Here is a 25,307-nt window from a genome sequence, read left to right as displayed (position 1 = left end):
CGCTTCTTTTGGGCTGGTTTTCCTAGACCTGGTTGCTTGTTTCTCTTACAGAATCTGGCAACACTGCTTCAGACCCTTGCCCTGGTAGCACTGAATGTCTGCTGAACTCAGAGTAGCTGCTTCCCCAGCTACTCTTCGTGCATGAGTACTTTTACTCAATATCCTGCTCTAAAGGCCCTTCTAACTTTACATTGGGTCTCACCCCCGCATAGGTTTCTCTTCTACACAGGATCTCTCCAATTGGCTTTCTGCCACTACAAGCTCTATTAGCTCAATGGTAAAACATTCAGCACTTGCGCAGGAAACCGGGTTCAAATCCGGGGCAGAAGAGGAAAGTTACATGGTGCAGCTTTAAGCCCTATTTAAGCTCTAAACAAGCTCACAAGCTGTTATTTGAGATTAATTTATCCTTTAATCTGAAATGATTTTGAAAAAAATATTTAAAAAATATTTTAAACATATTTTTGAAATATATATAAATCTTTTGAAATATATATATATATTTTTTAACAAAGCGTAGAATAAAAAAAAAGGATATCTACTCGCAACCCATAAAAAATGTGTCTGTGCGCCCAAAATGGGTCCTGACCCAATGTTTGGGAAACAATGCTGTGTGTAGAATATAGTATAGATTGCAGTTTGTGTCACTGGCTGGTAGCATAATGAGAGGATTTTTGATACTCATTCCAAGCTAAACTCCAAGCTGATAATCCCCCCCCCCCCCCCCGCGCACACACACACACACACACACACACACACACACACACACACACACACACACACACACACACACACACACACACACACACACACACACACACACACACACACAGAGAGTTGCCTTTGAGAAGAACACGCCTCAGGGTTAGTAGCATTAGCTTGCTTCTTAGCTGTAATGTTTTCTATAGTCACATGAGTATAATGTGCAGTCCCTTCCCCAGAGACTGGTGCATGGCAGTGATACCAGCCAAGGTTATTAGAGTTTAGATTTCTCTTTAACCCACTAAGACCGGGAGCGCATCTGTGTCATTTTTTTTATTTCTTTGAAAAGTTGTAAAAAATTGTGCAAATCTTTGAGTATATATGTTTTTTAAAACGAACATTTGTAACTCAAATCTTTGCTTCTGGGGGTTCTACAAATGTCTTCTAAATCCTAACAGTTTTCTGAAACACTTATGTTGCTATAATATCAGGGGTTCTCAAACTTTTTCATCTCAAGGTCCCTCAAAATGATATGTATTTGTCCGCGGACCCCCCTTCTCAAAATGTTTTGTTCCAGGGACCCCCCAGAAGCAAAAGATTTGAGTTAAAAATGTTAGCTTTAAAAATATATATATATATATATATAAAAATGTGCACAGATTTTCATGATTTTTCAAAAATAGCAGATCTAAAAGCTCATAGCGCGGCACTCGGTGCCGTGCTATGAGCTTGTATATCTGCTATTTTTGAATAGCCCAAAGAAATAAAGATGCGTTCCCGGTCTTAATGGGTTAATTATTATTATTTGTCATTTTTACTTTGTTAGTTTAGATAACATTTTTGGAAAATGCTTAGTTTTAGTTTAGTTTGTATTCATTTTAGTGTTAGTTTTCTAATATGGGGTAGTCAGGGGCGAGATTCAAAAACCTTAAAAGTAAAATGCTGGATACTGACAAAGACTAAAACTAAGGATATTATTTTCTCTATGCTTTTAGTTTGTTTTAGTTTTGTAAACACACAATGTATTTTTAATTAGTCGTCGTTTTTCTTTTGTAAAGTGTCGTTTGTATTTTTATAAAGCGATAGTTTTTGGTTAAAACAAAAGGTTTTGTGTCAAAAGGTTAAAGCTCTATATTCTGATAGTAATCATTGCTCTAGAGGGTTTGTTCAGGAACAGATGTCTACCCGTCTCTCCAGTTCTAATAAACATAAAATACATTCTCAGGTTGTTTGGAACATTTCCAGCCAATCAGGAAAGATTACCCATTAGAGATGCGCGGATGGGGTTTTTCGTCACCCAAATCCGCATATACATGTTCATTATCCACCCGCCATCCAACGGCATTAATTATACCATCCTATTTCTAGATCTGCACCAACCGCATCAAAAGACGTTAGTTTTCTTATAAACAATGTTGCTCACCACTGTCTGTCGCGATGTAGTGACTGTATACAATCCATATCCATGGTAACAGCAAGACGGAGATTCATTCACTTTATTCTGCTTTCATGTCTGCTTTTTATAAGCGACTTTTGGCCTTGTTTGGCGCTTGTTTTGGGCTTGTTTTCATAGACCTGGCTGCTTATTGCTCTAGCAAGATCTGGCAACACCGGCTGCATGCGGTACACTGTTGTTGGCAACGTGCAGTAGGCGGCTAATTTGTGCCTGATGTAAAATTACGTAATTTTGAAATACTACAAATGCACGCACGGCGAGATTTCGTGCTTTTTAAAAGCTATAATAGGCCTATAGATTGATATCATTAATTCAATTCCCGCATTATTTCACCCGCGGTTTATCCAATATTAATTAATAATTATATTTGATTGACCCAAATTCACCCAAACTGCGGTTAACTAAGGCAACCGCGGCTAAAACCGCGATCCGTGCATCTCAAGTACTTATTTATCAGCTTCAATTTTAATGTTCCAGTTCGAATTTTGTCTGCTCATTTCTTTGTGCCATCACTTCCAATTTCACTTGTTTAATCTGTATTCTGTGCAAGATCTCTCTCCTGATTGGACAAAATAGGTATCCCGACCTGAAAATGCATTTTCTGTTTACTAAAGAACAAGAGAGATGGGGCGACTCCTGTTACTGAACAAAAACTCTATATCAATGAGTATTATCAGAATATAGAGCTACTGTATTTAACACTTATTTTAACAAAAAAAACATCACTTACCCTTCCTTTAACTAAAATGAGATTTTTTTTCATTTATAGTTTGAGCAAGTTTTAGTTAACTCTTATAGTAACCCTGAGGAGTAGTGTGCAGGTTAGTCCCTTCCTCCCCAGACACTGGGGCACGATGGCAGTGCTGCGAGCAACAACGTCCCAGCCTCTTCCACAGCCCAGTCTTTTTTCTCTCCTCCCAACCTCATCAAGATTCTCCGATGCATGCACATGGACTTTAAGCAGGCTTGCGGTCTTTGCTGTGAGGATAATATACGAGGCAGGGAGGGTTGACTTTAGGGGCTGTGTGAGCGTTAACCAAGGCCCTGTCTGTTTCGCCTTTTCAACTGGGCTTTGTTGATTCACAGCTGTGCTAATTAAAAATCCACCGCTTGACTGAGCACAGGCAGACAGGCCAGTGGCGCAACCTGGGGTGTGCTACGTGCGTGGCGTGTGCGTGCGTGCGTGTGCATGTGCGTGTGCGTGTGCGTGTGCACGTGCGTGCGCGTGTGTGTGTGTGTGTGTGTGTGTGTGACAGAAAGACAATGACACAGAGGAAGATTGTGACAAAGAGAGAATTTTTACTTGTATCTTTGTGTGTGCGTGTGCGTCCGTGTGCGTGTGTAACCTATTAGACATAAATTAGACATCTACAAGCTCACACAGGCTTTAGGCTTACGGTTAAAAATGGCAAAAAAAATCCCTGTAAAAATGGCATTCATAAAAGCGCCGTACCCCTGATGTCCTCACAAGTATAGTAGGGCTGGTAACTTTCCTCAGAAATGATATTTGAATATTAGTCTTAAAAATTGTCTTAAAAATTGGCAGATACAGTATTCAAATATTATTATTATTAATAAAAATGTTTTTATTATATATATATATATATATATATATATATATATATATATATATATATATATATATATATATATATATATATATATATATATATATATATATATATATTTGAATGTTTATTTAACTGGGACAATACAAAAAAACAATGTGTGTGTGTGTGTGTGTGTGTGTGTGTGCGTACTGTACTGTACTGCTAAGCCTCTGGCCTCAAGCAGGGCTGCATCAGGGTTGTGGTGCTGACCTTGGCAGAGGTGCTGAGGGGACTAGCGGAGGTGACGGATGGCTCCTCTCTCTCTCTCTCTGACTGGGACACACAGTAGAGCCCAGCAGGCCACCCATAATAACAGTCATGCACACTGCAGTGCTTCCTCCACAGGATGCTGCAGTATGTAAGAGCTGCAGCGTTGCACTTGACCTGACCCGTGCTCATAAGTCAAAACGCATTACATTACATTACATTACATTACATTACATTACATTACAGTCATTTAGCAGACGCTTTTATCCAAAGCGACTTACAATAAGTGCATTCAACAAAGGTATGCAAGAAAACTACTAATCACCAGAAGTCTTAAGTACATTCTCTTCTCAAACAAGCAACTAAGAGCATACTTAGCGCTAAGTTAAAAGTGCAATATATCAGCTACCTACTGTCTTAAACAGATGTGACACATAATAGCAGTGTTTGAAAAAAATCACACCCTTTGTGAAGTGAGTATGCCTTGCTTAGCTTGGCTAACATGTTCAATCAGCCAAGCTAACATGTCCAATGTTAGCTTGGCTGATGGCACTGATGTCACTTTGAAACATGTAAACAATGTTTCAAAGTGACACACCTATTTATAGGGCTCTATTTCGTCATGCGTCCCGCTAGCCAATCAAAGCACACCCTTTCAACATATTGTCACGTGTCACGTGATGCTTGACCAATGTTAGCTTGGTGGACACACGGACATACAGACATACATACGGACACACAGACAAAGCCACGTATAGGAGTGGTTGCCTTCGGCACCACTCAAAAAGTACTCACATTTTTTTACTTAAATAAAAGTATCAATACTGCAACGTAGAAATACTCTGTTACAAGTAAAAGTCTGTAATAAAAAATGTACTCGAGTGAAAGTACAAAAGTATTGGCATTAGTTGAAAATAGCAGATCTACAAGCTTGCAATGCGAGCTTGTAGATCGGCTATTTTCAAATGGCCGGAATGACAGAGCTGAAGTGGTTAATGTATGCTTTTTTTTAATAATCCAAATCTATAAAGTAACTAGTAACTAAAGTTGTCAAATAATTGTAGTGGAGTAAAAGTATAATGATTGCCTCTGAGATGTAGTGGAGTAGAAGTAAAAGTACTTCTAATTGGAACTACTCCAGTAAAGTAAAAAAACATTTTACTTAAGAACAGTACTTGAGTAAATGTACTGTACTTAGTTACTTTCCACCATTGCATAATAGTTCCTCCCAGAGGGAATGTAATGTACTAGAGGAACCCAGACTATGACTAATGCTGACGCTCTCAGACCCACAAAAGAAACACAAAGCTGTCTCCGAGTCGCCGTTCAAGTGTTGATCAACAACGCTCGCTGACGTCAAGCAGACGAGCGAGAAACATGTAAAAGGAAAATACATAAAGGCTGGGGTTCAAAAGAACACGGAACTGACTGACAGAAATAATTAGTGCCCCCCCCCCCCCCCCCCACCCCCCAACCCCCATTACAAAGAGGAATTGTAAGAAGAGAGAAGGTGAGCGGAAGTGGTTGAACAGCACTTGGTCATTCTGTAGCTTTGTAGCTGCCGTTGAAGCCAGCTCAACTGTAGCTTTGTAGATGTTTTGTAGCAGCTACAAACGTCAAGCGTTGCTTTGTATCTTCATGTCACTGGTATAGCCTTGGTATAGACGCTTTGTAGCTGCCAGTGTGAATGCAGAATCCCCCCTTAAAAAAAAAGCTTGCCTGATTGGAGTGACTTAGAGGCCTTTTACAAGGCATTTACATGTTAAATCAAAGCTGGATATATTGTATAGCACAAAATACTGCATTAAGAACCCTGCTTGTGTCTCCCTTATGGAATAGCATAATTCTTTTTATGCAGTCCTTCCAAAGGATGTTGTAGTACAGCTGCCGCGTTGCACTTGACCTGTCCTCTCATAATGGTGTGAGTGAGTGTGGCAGAGAGGTGAAGAAGAGAGTGCGTAGAGAGAGAATGGATGGAGGAAAGTGGTAGGAGTGATATGAAGCGTACCATTGAGAGTAGGCCTGTCACAATTATTACATAATCTTCTAATCGCAATTATTTGAGATATTCACAATTATTTGAGATAATTGTCATAATCGTTTCCATGTTGAAAGATGTTCACACATTTTCAAATATAAAAAAAGCAGAAATAGCAGATCTACAAGCTTACAACGCGTCACTTCGTGACGCGTTGTAAGCTTGTAGATCAACTATTTCTGCTTTTTTTTTTACATGTATAAAAATCAAATATGTCAATAATTTCTTTGTATATTTCAGTTTGTCAAATCTACCCCATGTGCAATTTTTTTATTAGGAAGCCTAAAAGGCTTCATATGTTCCAATGTTCAACGCCAAACACACAATTAAAATCGTTAATCGCAATTATTTGAGTGACTCTTAATCGTCAACTTAAATTTGTAATGGTGACTGCCCTAAGTGAGAGGGAAGATGTATAGGACGGTAGGGAGCCCGGCCATGCAGTGTGGCTTGGGAAACGGTGGCACTGATCTGGTGGCACTTCAATCTGCAACAAGCGTCTATTATTTCAGTCTGCCAAAGAGTGTCTCACACAAATGGGCAAAAAATGAGTTTTTTAACAAAAGGATACATGGTCACTACAATAACCAACGTTTTGACGTGGAATGGTCTTCTTCAGGGATTTAAATGGTTGTCTTGTCGGTAGCGTTTTGTGCAGGCAGAGGGTTGACTGCGTCGCAGCAGCAAGAGTACAAGTGCTCCTCTGTGTAACAGCGATTATGTGCTCCACATGAGACGAGTGTCTGGTTCAGAGATGGTGATTGCTATTGACCAGTGGTGTAAAGTAACTTAAGTACATGTACTCAAGTGCTGTACTTAAGTACGATTTTGAGGTTCTTTTACTTTACTGCACATGGGCTTTCCAGAACCGCAGATCGCCCCGATATGCCCATATATGGGCATGCCCATATATACTGATAACATCAGGGATCCCGATAATATGGCCATAAAAGGGACATGGACAGACAGATGTAAGGATCTCCATATGTGCACATAAAAGGGACACAGGCAGACAGACATATACAGAGATTTATGGACATACAAGGGACACGGACGGATGGACGGACGGACGGACGGACGGACGGACGGTTACAACGGGTCCTCTGACAATGGGTATAATGGGTATTGCATAACAGGGTGGGGTATGCATTCCCTATTTGCATCGTTCCCAACTTGCATGGTTGGCGAGTAGGCCAGTGCCCGACAGGCACAGGTCTAGTGTCTAATAAGGAGAGGCCTGCATGGCACAGACAGAACAGGAAAAAAAAATGCAGATCCAGTTACTAGGGATAGGAGTAAAGAGCGGACAGAAGCAAAAAGCAAGACATTGTTTTCATGATTTCATGCTGCTGTCAGCAACAGAATATGATATAGTACGATATTAAGCTTGGTGGAGCAACACACACACACACACACACACACACACACACACACACACACACACACACACACACACACACACACACACACACACACACACACACACACACACACACACACACACACACACACACACACACACACACACACACACACACACACGGGTGAAACCGTGATCTTCTATCGGGGTATAAAAAGGATCCAAGAACAATGTTAGGTGTAATTTACTGCAAAAGTGGTAAAATGAGAGAGATACAGTTCAGGGTTTCTCCTTTCTGCAGAATGTTGACAATATGATATGTGCTTCTTCAAACACTGGTTCTCAACGTTGGGTCCTGGGACCACAAGGGGTCCAAAAGGACCGTTATGGGTCTGGTCTTATGGGTCCAAACTTACAAAAGATAAACTCCAGCTACACCCCTCTCTCTTCCTGGCTATCCACCTGTTTCCGCGGGTAGTTTCCTGATGTGTGGGAAACATCCTGCGGAGGGACCGGAAGTAGAAAGTAGCGGCTCATGTGTTTACATTTGCCAGCAGAACGTAGCTGCAGCTTCACTCGCATAGCGATTTTCCAAGACGTTTGTTATTAAGACTCGGCTTTTCTTAACGTCACAATGAGCTCAGAGACAACGTGTGCTGTGCGTGGTTGTCATTACAACCGAACCAAACTAAATGAATGGCTTAAAGTAGAGTGCTTCGTGTGGGGCACTCTAGTACACATGCATTAACACATCATGCATGATGACGTTAAGAAGTGGCCTCGTATCGCTTTGTGGAGTCCAGTTCTAAGTAGGCTAATGTAAATGTACGCATCCACTATTACGACCTGTCCTAAATGTTTAGATACCTCCCGACACAGCTGATTCACGTAATCAATACGTCATTTATGAACCGTTATCATTTAAGATAACCATCAGTCCCTGCGTGCTGAGGTCATATCATCAACAGCAGTACAAATGCAACACAGATAGGTCGATTAATATAATTAAACGTGCAGGCCCAAGCCAAGTGTTCCAGTATTTTATTTTATTTGGGTCGGCGAGGAAACACGTACTGTTTGTTGACATTCTAAGACCACCTCATGGCTAATTTGCATATGACGTTCATATTATCCCACTGTCAACAAAGGAAAGGACATGTATTGTATTGTGTGGTGGCTATTCTCACCTTCTTAATATAACTGACTGTACAAATGAAAGCATGGTTCTATTTGCACACTCACAATTACAACTGGTCTGGATAATGAACACTGAGGATTTTACTGTGAGAGACGCTATGCGCACAAACACGGCTTACACTTACCATAACTAAGTAACCAAGTAAAAGTACTCATTATACAAAATGTTAAAAAGCATTTTGAAAATAGCCGATCTACAATTTCACAACGAAAGCTTGTAGGTCTGCTATTTTCAAATAGCCGAAGTATCGGGTAAAGTGTTTAATGCATGATTTGTAATAATGAAAATCTACAAAGTAACTAGTAACTCAAGTTTTCAAATAATTATAGTGGAGTAAAAAGTACAATATTTGCCTCTTAGATGTAGTGGCCTAGACGTACAAGTACTGCAAATTGAAAATACTCCAGTAAAGTAAAGATTCCTCAAATTTGTACTTAAGTACAGTACTTCAAGTCACCTCCAGACAGATGGTCAGTTAGCTCAGTTCAGCTCAGTTACAGAGCCGATGTTAAAAGGCAGGGCCAGGCAAGCCCAAGCCTACATGATTCAGACCTGAACACACACACACACACACACACACACACACACACACACACACACACACACACACACACACACACACACACACACACACACACACACACACACACACACACACACACACACACACACACACACACACACACACACACACACACACACATAAACCTACTGTACAGTTACACAAACACAGTGCGAAATCTTTCATCAATGCATTTGTCCAAGGACACAAATCATCTTTCATCTTTTGTGCAGCCCTTGTAAATCTGAGAGGAGAGTTAATGTAAAGCAATAGACACAATTTAGATCACAATCACATCACTGTTAATTGTATTTTATGTATTTCTGTTTAGGGAGGCCTTAATAAATGCTTATGTAATTTCTAATGAGATAATCCAGAAACAGTATTGTCTAATTTCCAATGAGATAATCAAGTTGAATTAAGTATTTTGTCCATTTTAGGGACAATATTAATGGGCACAGAGTTTTCGGTTATGAATGTGTCGCTACATTTCCCACCATAGGTATTATAAATGTAACTGTGTTGTTTTACATTCTTTTGCCTAATAAAAATTTCAATCAATCAAAGATCAATTTTTAATGACATTAATGAAACTTGATTCGGCAAAACACTTCAAAAGGTCACATAGTCAGGCTGGTAAAACATTGTCATTCTGGATAGATGTAATTGCTGAGCACACTAAGGATCTGATTCCATGGCTGCCTCGTGAAACCATAAAAGCTACTATGCCACAGGTTTTCCTGGAGAATTTTCCAAACACTACTTGTGTAATTGACTGTACAGAAAGTGTTTTGCAGAAAGCAAAAAATCTGGACTCAAGAACTGAATCTTACAGTCACTACTATGCTTGTAATGCTGTGAAATATCTAGTTGTAACTGCGCCATCTGGAGTCATTATGTACATTTCAGATGCTTTTGTCTAAAAGGTCTGACCAAAAAAGTCCTTGCGGACTTGTTTCCGTTGAGGTCCTTGGTCCATCTAAAACAAGCATTGTTGATGTGCGGACAAAGCTTTGTAAGCATGACACAAGAGTGTTGAATTCAAGTAGAGGAATCCCTGTGTAGAGAAGACAGTCTTCATCATGTTTTAGGAGATCCTCTGCAACAGACTGTGAGCTCTCAGGGGATGGTTCAGGCAGCACGCTAGATGTCCTGGCAGGTGGAGCTTTGGGATAGATGTGGTCCTCCATTCCTGGGTCTGACCACTGTGTCTGGACATCATGTGAGCTCTTTGCCACGGGATTTGGCTCCTCTTAAGCCTCCATTGCAACTGGCTCGTCGTCTGCGGGTACAGACATATTTAGTGTACAATGAGATGTATTGCAGTAGTTGTTATCGATTGAGACAGATGTAATTGTACATGTTTAACACACCACCATGCTTAAGGCACTGAATTAAACATATGATTATAACATATTACAGGGTCCCCACACATTTTTAGCAATGAATTTCCAAAACTTTTCCAAAACTTTTCCAGAATATTTAGCCCAATTTCCAGGCCTATATAACAATCATTCGGCGCAATAATGTGTCTCTTACTCCTATGTAGAATGCCCAAAGATAGGCAGTGTAGCAAAAATAAAGTTTGAGACATACATTAGGCTGCCGTCACACAGCCCGTTCGGCGAAAAACTACTTATGTTACATATTTCGTGTAATATTATTCATGTTTATGAAAATGTTTTGTTTTAACAAAATCAATAGCCAAAAACAATGCATAGCCAAATATTTTTCCAGGACCCTTGATAAATTCCAGGACCTTTGATGATGTTTGATCAATTTCAAACCTTTTCCAGTACTGGATTTTTTTTTTTTTTATTTCAAAATATTTCCAGGAATTTCATGACCGTGGGGACCCTGATATTATGTATTTTTTGTCTTTAAAAGAAATGCTTGTTTTTCTTTTTGGCCTTTAAGGTTATATCGTCACCTTCCTAAAATAATGGCCTACATCATTCTTTTTGGGAAATGATATTTTTGTCAAAAGAGTTGCTTGCTTCTAGAAATAGGCCATTATTTTGTCAAGGTGCGTGGAGAAGAAAAAAAACACGAGTAGTGCTGTGCGTGGGTGTGACACACACACACACACACACACACACACACACACACACACACACACACACACACACACACACACACACACACACACACACAGCGCGCGTGTGTGTGAGACGTTAATGACACATTAGTGTATGTGTTTGTGATCATAATTGCGTTGCAACTTTTTGTTTGCGATAGGTTGAATCGCTTGCGACACAATCACAATGAGCCCTGCCGTGGACCAGGCCAGGTCAGATTTGTTTTAATGCCTTGTAGAAATTAATCTTACCCGTTAAATGTCTCTGAACGATACCCTCCTCTGGAGGTCTCTCACCCAACAGCAGCGTTGGATATGGGTTCTCCCGTGTAGGTCTCTTGTCCACGAAGTGAAATCAACAGACAGCTTTGAGAGTTTTTTTTAAGTTCAAGTTTCTTAGCCAACTTCTTTTCGCATCGGACGCGATGGAATTGAGACGTTAAGCGAGAGAAAAGCAGAGATAAAAGACTTACTAACAAACGTTCTTGGAGTCAGAATCGCTATGCGACCTGTGAAGCTACAGCTACGGTCGTTCTGCTGACAAATGTAAACACACTGAGCCGCTATTTCCTACTTCCGGTCCGTCCGCAGGATGTTTCCCACCCAAGATTCTTGCCCCAGTAAATTCCCGCGGAAACAGGTGGATAGGTGTTTGACAGTCTTAACAAGGTGATTGACGTCAGCTGGAGGAAACGTGGGCTGTAGTCCAATGTAGTCCAGGAAGAACTGACATTCATGTACCATGATGTCACAGTCGTTACATTCTAAGGATTTGTACAGTATATAGATTGGGGATCCCACGGATAAAGAATGGTATCAAATGGGGGTCTGTGGCCTTAAATGAGTATCAAACTGGGGGTCCTTGAAATTCCTAAGGTTGAGAATCACTGTATTGTATATTTGTATCTTATTTTGATCTGTCCTCCCTTTAAACTTTATTTTTATGGCTTTTTTCTAAGCTCTGTACTTTATAATGTTGATGTTGCTGTGGTAGTGATGTAACGTGAATATGTATACTATTTAAACGATGCATAAATATTTGTATTTTTATTTTACTTTTGAAGGGGGTTCTCCTGTGTTTTTTGTCATTGTTGTTACTTTTGTTATTTGGTGTTTCGTCTTATGTTTAAGTTTTTTCTTTTTTTGTACGTATTGTCTGAGTGGTTTTATGTTATAAAAACATCTTTGAAATTTTGAATAAAAACAATTTTATAAAATAAAAGAGAATCACTGTATTGTCCATTATTTTGACCAGCATGCTCTCCTGTGTGTGCCTGTCTCCAGGCCATGTTCAGCCTGTGCATGGTGGAGAGTGAGGCTGATGAAGTGACCCTGCAGGGAGTGACCAGTGTGGGACTGAAGCACGCTCTAGACTTTGCCTACACCGGACAGGTGAGCTACACACCTACACACACTCATACTGTCAAACTCAGGCTTGATTCATATTGTCGCTGTCGGGCAGGAACCTCTTATGTCCATATTCTAACTTTTTGTGTCTTTTTTCCCTCGTAAATTGATCATACTACAGTGTCAAATAAAGGAAGCAGATCCGCAAGCTTGAAACGCGGCACGAAGCAAAGCGTTTTGAGCTTGTAGATCTGCTACTTTTGATGTATTTCAATTTGAATCCTGAAAAGTCACAGTTTTGGACATAGTGTATGAGGTTTCCACCCGACAGACAATATGTTGGGGCGTGCTGTAGTCGCATGCCGCAATTAGCCAATCTACAAAATTAGCCGATCTCCCTCCTGGACAAGCTCGTATCGCCAAGCACTTGTCCAGTAGATCAGCTATTCTTTGGCACGTGACTACTATGGCACGCAACACAGTATAAATCTACTTGCCCTAATGTATTTTCTGTATTATACTATATTCTACATATTCAGCGGTGAAATATTCACGGGGCTTATCAGCGGTGGACAGTTAACTCATTGAGTGCCAATGACGTGTTTTTGAAAAAAATGTTTTATTTTTTTTTGGAAAAAAAACGTTCAGAACCCAAGATATCATTTGAAGATTTGTTCCTCCATTCACTTCTTGTTTAACTTATTACTGAAAAGGGCTGTATCTCGGCTCCTGAGCACTTTTTTTTTACTATGTATTTTTCAATGTTATTATGTTATTTTCAAAAGGCAGACAATTAATGTCAACGAGGTCCAATGACCTTGTTGACATTTGTGAAACCACACAGTGCAACCCTCAGTGATTAGCACCCATCAGGGGATCGATTATAATGGAGATAAATATTCTGTGACTACTTGAAAAAGGTATAAGAAAATAATAAAATTGCTGGCACAGTTCGCAATTATTTTTTTATTTCATTGGCACTGTTAACAAAGTACAAAGTATTTAAAAGTACAAGTAGTTGTACTTTACCTGAGTATTTGTATTTTTTTAATGACTTTCACTCCACTACGCTTCAAAGACAAATATTGTACTTTTTGACTCTTTTGACTCTCTCTTTGACACTACATTTCTAGGACGGTAAAAAGTATATTATGAATTAAAGCAACCTGCAAAAGCAACAGGACACATACCGCTGCAGCACGTTGTCGTGAGAGCAAACCGGTACCATCCTCCTGGCGCGTGTCATGGCTTTTTTGATTGATTGAATATTTTATTAGGCAAAAGAATGTAAAACAACACATTTACATTTAAGATACTTTGTCTAACAGGTCCGTTCATAAAAGTCCTTGCGGACTTGTTTCCAATGAGGGCCTTGGTATTCAATTCATAGACATATATAGTGGCACCACAGTTCAAATATCATTACACAAAGAAATAAAAAAAAATAAAAAACAGCAAAAAAATTATATATATATATATATATATATACATACATACACATACACATACATACATACATATATACATATATACACATATACATACATACACACATACATATATATATATATATACATACATACATACATATATATATATACACACATACATATATACATATATACATACATACATACAACACTATGTACAGCCAATGGAATAAAAAAAAGGGGGGAAAGATATGTACAAGAACAGGGGGGGGGGGGTCGGCTGTCTAACGGGAAAATGGTACTACCTCCTCTTTTGGCCTCCTGAAAGGTGATTTTTTTAAGGCTCTTTTAAATGAGCCCAGCGAACTGCATTTTTTGAGGGATGGGGTTAGACCATTCCAAACCTGGGTGGCAGTGCTGTAGAAGGAGAATTTGCCCATGTTTGTTTTATGGGTGGGTGGTACCAAATTGTTGTTTGCACTCCCTCTGGTATTGTGACTGTGGGTGTCACTAACCTTTTGGAGGTATTTACTCAGATATGCGGGAATAGGGGGCATATCGGGCAAATTTTCATTTACAATTTTGAACGCCAGTCCCATTTTTAGTTGTTTAACCCTGTCTTCCACCCTGAGCCAGCCTAGGCTGGCAAAATGGGTGGGAGAAAGGTGGGTCATGGGCCCCAATCCGAGGAGTAGCCGAATCAGTTTGTTTTGGGAGGTTTGAAGTTTAGTCTTCAGTGACACTGAGGTGTTGGAGTACCAGGAGGTGCTAGCATAGTCAAAATGTGGTTGAATCAGGGCCCCTGAGAGGGTCCTGAGGGCCTGAGGGTTGACAAAAGAGGAAACTCTGCCCATAAATTTGGTTCTCTGGTTTACTATTTTGACCACCTTTGTCCCCATGCTTTCACCTGACAGGTATTTGTCGAGAATACAACCCAAATAGGTAATCTCTTCTTTGCTAGAGATAATTGTGCCATCGACTTTGACCTTGAAATCATTTACATCCATCTGTCTGAGGGAATGTTTGGTCCCAAAGAGAATGGATTCAGTTTTCCCAAGGTGTAGTGACAGTTTGTTATCAGTAAGCCAAGTACGGATTTTTGAGAGTTCGGAGCTGAGCGCCTCCTCAACTTGCAGCTTGTCCTCTCCCGAGATCAGGAGTGCCGAGTCATCAGCGAACAGGAACAATTTGCAGTTACAGGCAGCATTCATGTCGTTAATGTATAAAAGGAACAGTAACGGCCCTAGAATGCTGCCCTGAGGAACCCCACAGCTCACCGGGAGGGAAGAGGACATGGTTCCGTTGATGTCAACCACTTGTACTCTTCCCTCCAGGTAGGATCTCATCCAGTTTAGTGATGTGCAGTCAAAACCAATCGCCCTCAGCTTATCAAGTAAAATTGAATGGTTTACAGTGTCGAACGCTTTTTGGAGGTCCAACATGACCATGCCGCAGTATTTGCCCGCGTCTACCTCACGTTTGATGTAGTCGGTCAAATACAGCAGGCATGTGTCAGTGGAATGGGAGGTTCTGAAGCCCGATTGGAATTCAAACAACAGTTTATGCTCGCTGAGGTAGCTGTTGATTTGTTCTTGAATTATTCGCTCTACAACCTTTGAGATGGAACAAAGGATGGAAACAGGCCTATAGTTGCCAGGTTCTAATTTGCTTCCTTTTTTATGCAGAGGGATAACTCTTGCCAATTTGAAATCCTGTGGGACGTGACACTGGCTGATGGATAGGTTTGTGATTTGGGCTACTATGGGGGCAATAGCAGTAGCTGCGTCTCTGAGGAATCTGGTGGGGATATTGTCAAGGCCGGTGGCCTTGTTCGGCTGGAGGGCTAAAAGTTTTTTCTGCACAACATCAGCATTTACTGGTTTGAATGAGAATGAGTCTTTTTTTGGCCCGGCTCTTGGCCACAGCAAAAATGGAGACCCACGATTAAAGGGATAAATAACAGAACAGGTGCATGTAGGAGAGGAGCTTCAATTCACTCTTGCTGGATGAGGCCAGAGAGAGGAGACCAGTTAGGCTCCTGTGTAGAGTATGGCATTTCAGCATATTAGGGGCAAGCCCACTTGACCTTTGGTGTCGTACATTTTGTGAGGGCACAGAGGCCAAATGCCATAAAATAAAACATGGATCTTAATGATTACTTTTTTTTCTTAACCCATTAAGACCTGAAGCTGATTCTACAAAATGTCTTCTAAATCCCAACAGTATTCTAAAAAACGTATGTTTCTATATCAGTGGTTCTCAAACTTTTTCATGTCAAGGACCCCCAAAATGATATGTGGTTGGCCGCCGACCCCCATCTCAAAATATTTTGTTCCAGGGACCCCCAGAAGCAAAAAATTGAGTTACAAATGTTTGCTCTGAAAGAATATATATATTCAAAGATTTGCTAACATTGTCACAATTTTTCAAAAATAGCAGATCTACAAGCTGGTATAGCTTGTATATCTGCTATGTTTGAATAGCCAAAGTGTAAAATAATGCTTTTTTATCTCAAATAAAAAAACCTGATGGGTTCCAGGTCTTAATGGGTTTTAATACAGAGTTAAAAAATCTGAATATCAACAAAAGGTGTCTAAAAAGGAGGAGAAGAATGTGACATCATCAGCGTGGGCAGTGTGTGGGCGAGGTATCAAGGCCACTGTGGGAACTCAGGCCTCAGGGCCAAAAAAACAACAACAGCGTCTCTCAAACCTCACGATTAAGCAGATCAGCCGCTTTAATTGATTGTGCAGCGACTTCTAGCCCGAGCCTGACCTTGTGTGCCAGGAGCCCCTGCGTCTAATGAGCATCCTTGTGGCTTGGCAGCCTGTGGCGCCGTTTCTCCTAATTGTATTTCCACGGTGGAGAACGAGCGGAGTGGGGGCATCGGTCGGGCTGTAGAAGTAGGTCAGCAGCGGGCCAGCCCCAGTCACCACCACCACCACACTGCTGATGTTGTGTTGTTCCTGTGTATGCCCAGTGGAGATGATAGGAGTTGAGAGACCAGGGGCAATATGCTTATCTCCGCACTGTAAATAATAACCTACTAAAAATCCGCCAGTCACATGCCCACAGGCCAACAGGTTTAGCAGGCACAGTGACCGCCACAGGATAGGATACACAAGCCATAGCCGTGTGTGCATACAGCGCTTCATCGTATGAGCAGGGCTCGTGTGTTCCGACCGTACATGCGTTTGTGGCGAGACATGTTCATGTCATGTCCGTGTCAAATCTTTGCTTTAAGACCTGAGGCCGATTCTTCGAAATGTCTTCTAAATCCTAACAGTTTTCTGAAAAACCCTATGTTGCTATATCAGTGGTTCTCAAACCTTTTCATGTCAAGGACCACCAAAATGATATGTCTTTGGCCGCGGACCCCCATCAAAATATGTTGTTCCAGGGACCCCAAGAAGAAAAGATTTGAGTTAAAATGTTTCTGTCACTAATAGGTATTGGCAGGACCCAAATGCAGAACACGAGGCAGTATTGACACTCAGAACATTCATTCTCGATCACAAGATATTGGCTGGCAACAAACTAAGACATACAAGTGCATAACATTCCATGACATCTATAATCGAACAAGGGAACACTGAACAGAGGGAGGCTTAAATACACAAAGATTAACTAGACACAGGTGAAACAACACTACAATCAACACATGAATGGCTGAGACTGAACAGGACACAGGTGAACTACAAAATGCAATTATATATAGGCGAGACAAGACAGGAAGCGGCAACAAGGCAAAACAGGAAACACTAGGACAACACTACAAAATAACAGTACAAGGAGAACAGGGAACAATACAACAGAAAGACACAATGAGACAGATCCTGACAGTTTCGCTTTAAAAAAATAAGTATATTCAAAGATCAAACACATTGGAATAGACACCATATTAGGAGTCTGCTAGTATACATTTAGGGCTAGCTCTATATGTGTGTCTGGTTAATATTATTGACCGCTCATTTTGTAATGTCCGTGGCAAAAGTAAAGTTTGCTGAAAGTTTCCATCACAAGCTGGCAGGGTTATGACCTCTGTTCATGACTATAGGCCCACGAGAGTGCATGCTTTGTACACACACACACACACACACACACACACACACACACACACACACACACACACACACACACACACACACACACACACACACACACACACACACACAGGAATGAAGCATCCGTGTGTTACATAAACCGACAGTCAAGTCAATTTTATTTGTAAAGCACTTTTACAAACCACCAAGGTTGACCAAAGTGCTGCACGGCATACAAATAGTTGCTGTCGAGCAGAAACCTTGTATCTCAATGTTTCAACTTTTTCTTTGTTTTATATAAATTAATGCCCTACTTCAAGCGTGTCGCACAGAAGTAGTTAAAATAGCCGACTTACATGACGCGTTGTGAGCATGTAGATTTTCACTATTTTATTTTCTTAAATGATAAAAAGGAACGTTTTATTGGACATACAATGTTTCCGTCCGACAGCGACGAAATACAAAAACACAAAGATACACCAGAAGTGAATTACTCAAATATAACCGAGCGCTCTGAACCTGTGTGGTTGAGTACTTAAAGGAAGTACATAATGTGTCTTTTGTTGAGATTCTGAATTCTTAACTCCCCTGAGTCCCCATCTTTAAACCAATCCAGTGACTTTGATTGGTGCAGGGCTGATCTTGGATCAGATTGTAAATACCGATATGTATTTATTTCACTGCAGATAGTCTACATATTAAAATGTAATAAATTATCCTTAACCCTTAAATTCAATTAATTCTTTCAGTGGACTAAAATCTTGTTTAATTTGATGGCCTTCTTGCCCTGGCATTTGGCCTTTGTGCCCTAAGGCCAAGTGGCCTTGCCCCTAAAATGATGAAATTCCAGGCCTGGTTGCACAGAAAAAAACATACCAAAATAGATGAAGGAAACTGAAAAACAAAACAAACAAACAGTTGTAAAAATTGGATAATATAATTGTTTTAGTTGCTGAAAGTGGAATAAAAATTAAGTACAAAATTAAACAAAAAGAAATAGAAGTACAATCTTACATAATATTATTATTATGAATTGAAATGGCATTATGGCTTCTCAAAACAAAAAGTTATTGCTTGTTGTAGACTCGAAACAAAAAGTTTAGGACTTCGACATGACTTGGGACTTGCCTGTCTTGACTCTGGACTTGAGTGCAAAGACTTGACACTTACTCGTAATGACCTTGTCCCACCTCTGCTCCTTTTTCCTCTTAAACAGCGTAGATACGTGACGTCATTGCTGTGAAAAATGCAAGTTGCAAGTTGACCTGTACTTAGGCCGCAGTTTTTCCCCCCTCTGTTTGCCGGGAATAACCGATCTACAAGCTTGTAGATCAGCTCTTTTCAGCTAATGTCCCTCACAGAAGAGATGCTAGGGTTCAAGAAAGTGGTTACGTCTAGTCATGGCTGCCAGCTCCCACTTGAGGTTGTGTGGGAGCTCCGACTGCTCCACACCGTACTGAATAACCGCTGGCTTGCATAGCGTCTTCAGACTAGGTCTAAAGTCTAAGATGTACAGGTCATCGGCCGATGTGAATGTGTCTCCTTGAAAGAAGATCACACGATCTCCCTCCATGCCACAGCACATCCAAAACCTCCGATATGGGCCTTTCGCTTTGGGATCAACCTTCTTCCAGTAAAGGGTCTCTGGGTTGAATTTCCACAGATCGTTGAACTGCTGGTTATCGTCATAGGCACCGAATATGTACAGCTCTCCGTTGTAGGCAAAGGCTGAATGACTTGCGTGACTCCTTAGGAGCGGGGAAGAAGGCGTGCTCAGCCAGCAGTCGGTCTCGGTGTCAAAGACCCTGATGTTGTTCTTGTGGATCCACTGCATCCCTCCCCCAAATACAAACATCTTTGTTCCAATGATGGTGGCAGAGTGGCATTCTGAAACGGGTGCCTGGGTGCCTGAGGTGTTGATCAAAGACCAGACCATTGTGGGGGTGTGCAACTTGTAAACGTCGTTAATCCCTCCAGTCTGGGTGATCCCTCCATGGATGTACATCACCTTCCCCACCACACAGGCTGAGTGGCTGTACCTCCTCTCTGGAACAGACCCAGAAACCCTGGGCTTGAACCATCTGTGGTTGTTAACGTAGAACGCATAAAGCACATTTTTGCAGAAGTATGTGAATTGAACTCCCCCCCAGACGTAGATGACGCCTCTCATCAGCACAGCCGTGTGGTAAACACGCCAGGAGGGAACCTGAAATGCATGGTTTCCTCTTTCATTTGTCACGGGGGGCAACAGTATCCAGAGAAAAGACACTGTGTTGAATATGTGCACCTTCATCTGGTTGATGTTACCCGTGTGGGACCGTCCAAACGAGTACACCTTGTACCCTACTGCCACAGCAACTCCCTCTGGTCCTCCTGTCTTCTTGGTCACTGTGCATCGCAACATCTATCTCTCTCTCTCCCGTCTCAACAATAATGTGTTATGTGAGCACCCTGCATCAGCTTCTATAGGGTGACTTCAGCTCTGGTGTGACGTCATAATGTGCTATGCGAGCACTCTGCAGCATATTCTATAGCAGTGGTTCTCAAAGTGGATTCTATGGACTCTCGGGGTTCCTTTAGGGGGGTCTAAATTGACCCTTGCAAGTCTGTAACTCTGACAGTATACAAATGGAACCAAATGGACCCGTTAGGGTCCATTTGGTTCCATTTGTATACTGTTGAGGTCACCCTATAGACTGTTGAGGTCAATGTTGAGGTCACCCTATAGAACTATTGTTCTATAGGGTGACCTCAGCTCTGGTGTGACGTCACATCACACACAACACAATGCGTTGCCACGCATGCCTGACAGTGAGCCTTCAGCCATGTGACATCACATGTGACAAAGTCTGCATTTTCCCTGCTTCTGCAGCTCTGTAGCTGTTGCTCTGTAGCGGCAATCACTGCTATTATCAATGATATTAGTTGCTTTGTAGGAGTAATCAATGCTATAATCAATGATATTAGTTGCTTTGTAGGAGTAATCAATGCTATAATCAATGATATTAGTTGCTTTGTAGGAGTAATCAATGCTATAATCAATGATATTAGTCGCTTTGAGGGAGTAATCAATGCTATAATCAATGATATTAGTTGCTCTGCAGCAGTAATCAATACTGTTAACAATGTTATTAGTTGCTTTGTAGCAGTTATTAATGCTATTTGTTTCTCTGTAGCATTAATTAATGCTATTATTATGGTCTGATTATGGGTCATATTCATTATCGATTTATTCCTGATCAAATTACAAAGGTTTGTAATACAAACTGTTTTATCATTTCTTAGCCTGAACACAGTTTATGAAACAGGAAAAAACAGATATGACTGCCTAATAACATTTGGACATGTTAAAATAAACTAGGCTACAATGTCCCTTATCTTTTCCTTTCCAGCAGCGTAGACACATGACGTCATTGTTCTGCAATGAGTCAGAAAAACATGTCAGCGTTGATGAAACAAAAAAAGAATGGATAAACTCAGAGGCATATTATTGCCGTTGGGCAGAAACCTCCTACTGTATGTCCATATGTCAACGTCTTATGTTTTCTCCCCTGCAAATCTCTCTCTCTCTCACACACACACACACACACACACACACACACACACACACACACACACACACACACACACACACACACACACACACACACACACACACACACACACACACACACACACACACACACACACACACACACACACACACACACACACACACACACACAGTGAGTTGAAATACTCAAAGTACAAAGAAAAGTCAAAAGTACAATATTTGTCTTTGACATGTTGTGGAATGAAAGTCAAGTGAAGTATCCAAACGTACAAATACTCAGGTAAAGTGCAGCTAACCCAAAAATAATGTACTTGAGTACCAGTACTCAGAGAACCAGTACTCAAGTATTATGTACTTTGTGATGATAATCTCTCTCCTCTGTGGTCTGTGTCAGATCGTGTTGGAGCCTGGGGTGGTACAGGACGTGTTGTCAGCAGGAAGTCACCTTCAGCTGCTGGAGCTGCTCAGCCTCTGTTCCCACTACCTCATACAGGTACAAATACTCTGATCCTACTACCTCATACAGGTACAAATACTCTGATCCGACTACCTCATACAGGTACAAATACTCTGTTCCCACTACCTCATACAGGTACAAATACTCTGATCCTACTACCTCTTCCCACTACTACAGGTGTAAATACTCTGTTCCCGCTACCTCATACAGGTATAAATACTCTGTTCCCACTACCCCATACAGGTATAAATACTCTGTTCCCACTACCTGATACAGGTACAGATATACATACAGGACATACAGTACTGTACAAACAGTACAAACACACATAACGTTAGTGTTAATCCATCCCTTCGCTCACATTCCCCCATCACCACACGTTTCGTGCATACGTGGAGAATGCACAAAAAATAATATTTACACATGCGGCTCAACAACACCGCATGTATTTTCCTGCCTACCTAAAACACTGTTCCCTACTGTTACAATTATCTGCAGGAAAGCTGCAGACAGAGCACATTAAGCCACGTAATCCTAGATATAAATTGGCTCAACAGTCATTGCAGGGGTAGACAAACCTTTTCTATCCAAGAACATTTCCCTGGAGCCGCAATACATAGCCGTCTATTTGTCTATTTTTTTCCCCCAGCAAATGTAATGTGTTTATTCTGAACATGTCTTCCAATGTTGCTTTGTTTGTTGCTAATCTCTCAATGTCCTGCATCAGGCAGGAGGATTGTATAGTGTGTATGTCTGTACGTAAGCAGGTGAAGTTGGAGACTACCAATCTGAAACGTAGGCCAAAAAGAAACCATTAATAGGCTAGAGCAGTGGTTCTCAAACTTTTTCATGTCAAGGACCCCCAAATTGACACTTATTAGCCCGCGGACCCCCATTTCAAAAGATATGCCAGGGGACCCCCATAAGAGAAGATTTTTTACATCTCTAGCAGTGATTCTCAACCATTTTAATTTGAAGGACCCCCAGTTTGACATGCATTAGGGCTACAGACCCCCATTTAATGGCATTTCTATCACTTGGACCGCAATTTATATTGTAAAATCTATGTCAATTTAACTCTGAGAGTGTACAAATGGAACCAAAAATTTGGTTCCATTTGTACACTCTCAGAGTTACAGACCCATAAGGGTCCATTTGGTGCCTAATCTATCATTTAGCTGGGGACCCCCTGGAACTCCCTCAAGTACCCCTGGGGGTCCCCGGACCCCACTTTGAGAACCAACGGGCTAGAGCACAGATTGATAACACATTAAAGGAAAGGTCTGATATCAATAGCTTAATTTAGGCCCCCTTTTAACAGTGTCAAATGTGGAGATCCAAAATGCTCCAAAAGTAGTGTGTTGATCTCCTCCTCTGGAGGGGGGGTGGGGCAATTTGACTTGACCAATATACATTAATGAGGAAATGCAATGTTGAGCTTCATCAAAATGAATGAACTCAAAGTTTTGCCTACTCTACATAAGACAACCCACACAAGCACACTTGATCATTGGTTGAAGTGCAACTAATAACACCTTTGCTTTTAAAGCGTGTGCCAGTAACAGGGTGATTTAAAAGAGTTGAATTTATATGTGAAGCTATAAAAGTGTGGGGGGGGTTTGGCTGTCGTAGCTGTGATCTGATCAGTAGATTTTTTAAGTCGAGAGTTCTTCAGCAGTAGACAATGGGTGAGGGGCAACTGTAAAACATTCACCAAGAGAGAGGGATCAGAGCTTAACATATACCTGTGTTTCTTAATGATGTGTTCAAACTGGCGCCCAAGAGGAGAGTATACTGGATCAAGCAGTTTATGCGCTGTTCACCCATAGTGCTCTTCTGCCTAGGAGCCAGACATTCATTCTGAAGAGCTGTCATGAAACCTATTGGAGGCTGGCTGTATCCATTTATCAGGATAGCCAAGCTGACGAGGACAAATCTCTAGATCTTTTTAATGTACTCTGAAAGAGTCATCTGTATTGCAGATTCTATAAACGTTTGAGTTGGCCAATGGGAAAAAAAAAAACCTTCTTAAATCATTAAAACCAGGAACGCATTTGTGTAACCACTTAAACCATTATTTTATACTTTGGCTATTCAAAAATTGCAGATCTACAAGCATAGCGCGGCACCGAGTGGCGCACTGTGAGCTTGTAGATCTGCTATTTTAGAAAAATAGTGAACATTTGTGCAAATCTTTGAATATATATATATTTTTAAAGCGAACATTTTAAACTAATATCTTTACTTCTGGGGGTCCCTGGAACAACATCTTTTGAGATGGGAGGTGGCCAAAAACATATCATTTTTGGGCTCCTTGACATGAAAAAGTTTGAGAACCACTGATATAGAAACATAGGTTTTTCAGAAAACTGGATTTAGAAGACATTAGTAGAATCTGCCTCAGGTCTTAATGGGTTAAGGGAAGTAGGATGATGACTCCTCTGCATGAAGTAAAATAATTGCGGTCTCTAGGTTTTCTACTAGCTTTGTGCTCAAATTGGTCATCCACTTATAAATGTAAAACATTTTGAACAGAGTGCGCTGACATGGGGAGATTCAAATGTTCTTAACAGCTATTCAAAAAGATGTTAAAAGTGGCCATTTGTCAGTCGCTGTCCCTGTCCAGATAACAAACGCATCATCAATATAGCATGTCCATAATTGGGTCTGTGAGAATTCTTTTTATTATATCATCGGTTTCGGGCAGAAACCTCTTATCTCCATATTCTAACTTTTTGTGTTTTTTTTGTAAATTAATGCCCTACTTGATCATACTACAGCGTCACACAAAAGCATAAAAGTAGCAGATCTACAAGCTCAAAATGTGACGTGAAGCTACACATTTTTGAGCTTGTTGATCTGCTACTTTTGCTCTTTTTTAATTCATTTTTGGACCTTCCACCCGACAGAGATGATATACAGGAGGATTAAGAATACAATTGCTTAATAGCTTTAGGCCTACAGCAATGATAGCAATGATGAAAAATAACCGTTATTAGTTTCCATATCATTAAAACAATATATGGAAATGAATATAATGGTGATATACAGTAGAGTTACATCATAATGATATAGACTATGCTCATGTGTGCCACCTGGTGGCATCAAAGTGCTATGTGTTTTCATTCAAAGAAATAGCTGTCACTGTTAGATACAGTACACTGGAATTAATGGAAACATTCATCTTCTTCATTCATCCACAAACCTGTCCACAAAATGTTGACAGCCAAACTGAGTATTATTCAATTTGTTACACCATATATTCAG

The 25,307-nt window shown here is 40.8% G+C and overlaps 1 protein-coding gene across 2 annotated transcripts in view; it reads left to right on the top strand.

The window, feature by feature from the left end:
- klhl32 (kelch-like family member 32) overlaps positions 1–25,307 on the top strand; it is a 68,175-nt gene that overhangs the window by 21,824 nt on the left and 21,044 nt on the right. Inside the window, exons 4-5 of one of the 2 annotated variants that reach the window (XM_084053435.1) lie at positions 12,495–12,602; positions 21,978–22,076. In XM_084053435.1, the coding sequence (XP_083909561.1) occupies positions 12,495–12,602; positions 21,978–22,076 (207 nt within the window). The remainder of the gene's footprint in view (positions 1–12,494; positions 12,603–21,977; positions 22,077–25,307) is intronic. The other variant, XM_084053436.1, reaches the window with a different exon arrangement.

Source organism: Gymnoscopelus microlampas, assembly GCF_963454915.1.
Source record: "Gymnoscopelus microlampas genome assembly, chromosome: 3".
NCBI lineage: Eukaryota > Metazoa > Chordata > Actinopteri > Myctophiformes > Myctophidae > Gymnoscopelus > Gymnoscopelus microlampas.
The sequence above is the reverse complement of the archived record's forward strand: the minus strand, read 5'-3'. Positions and strand labels throughout refer to the sequence as shown.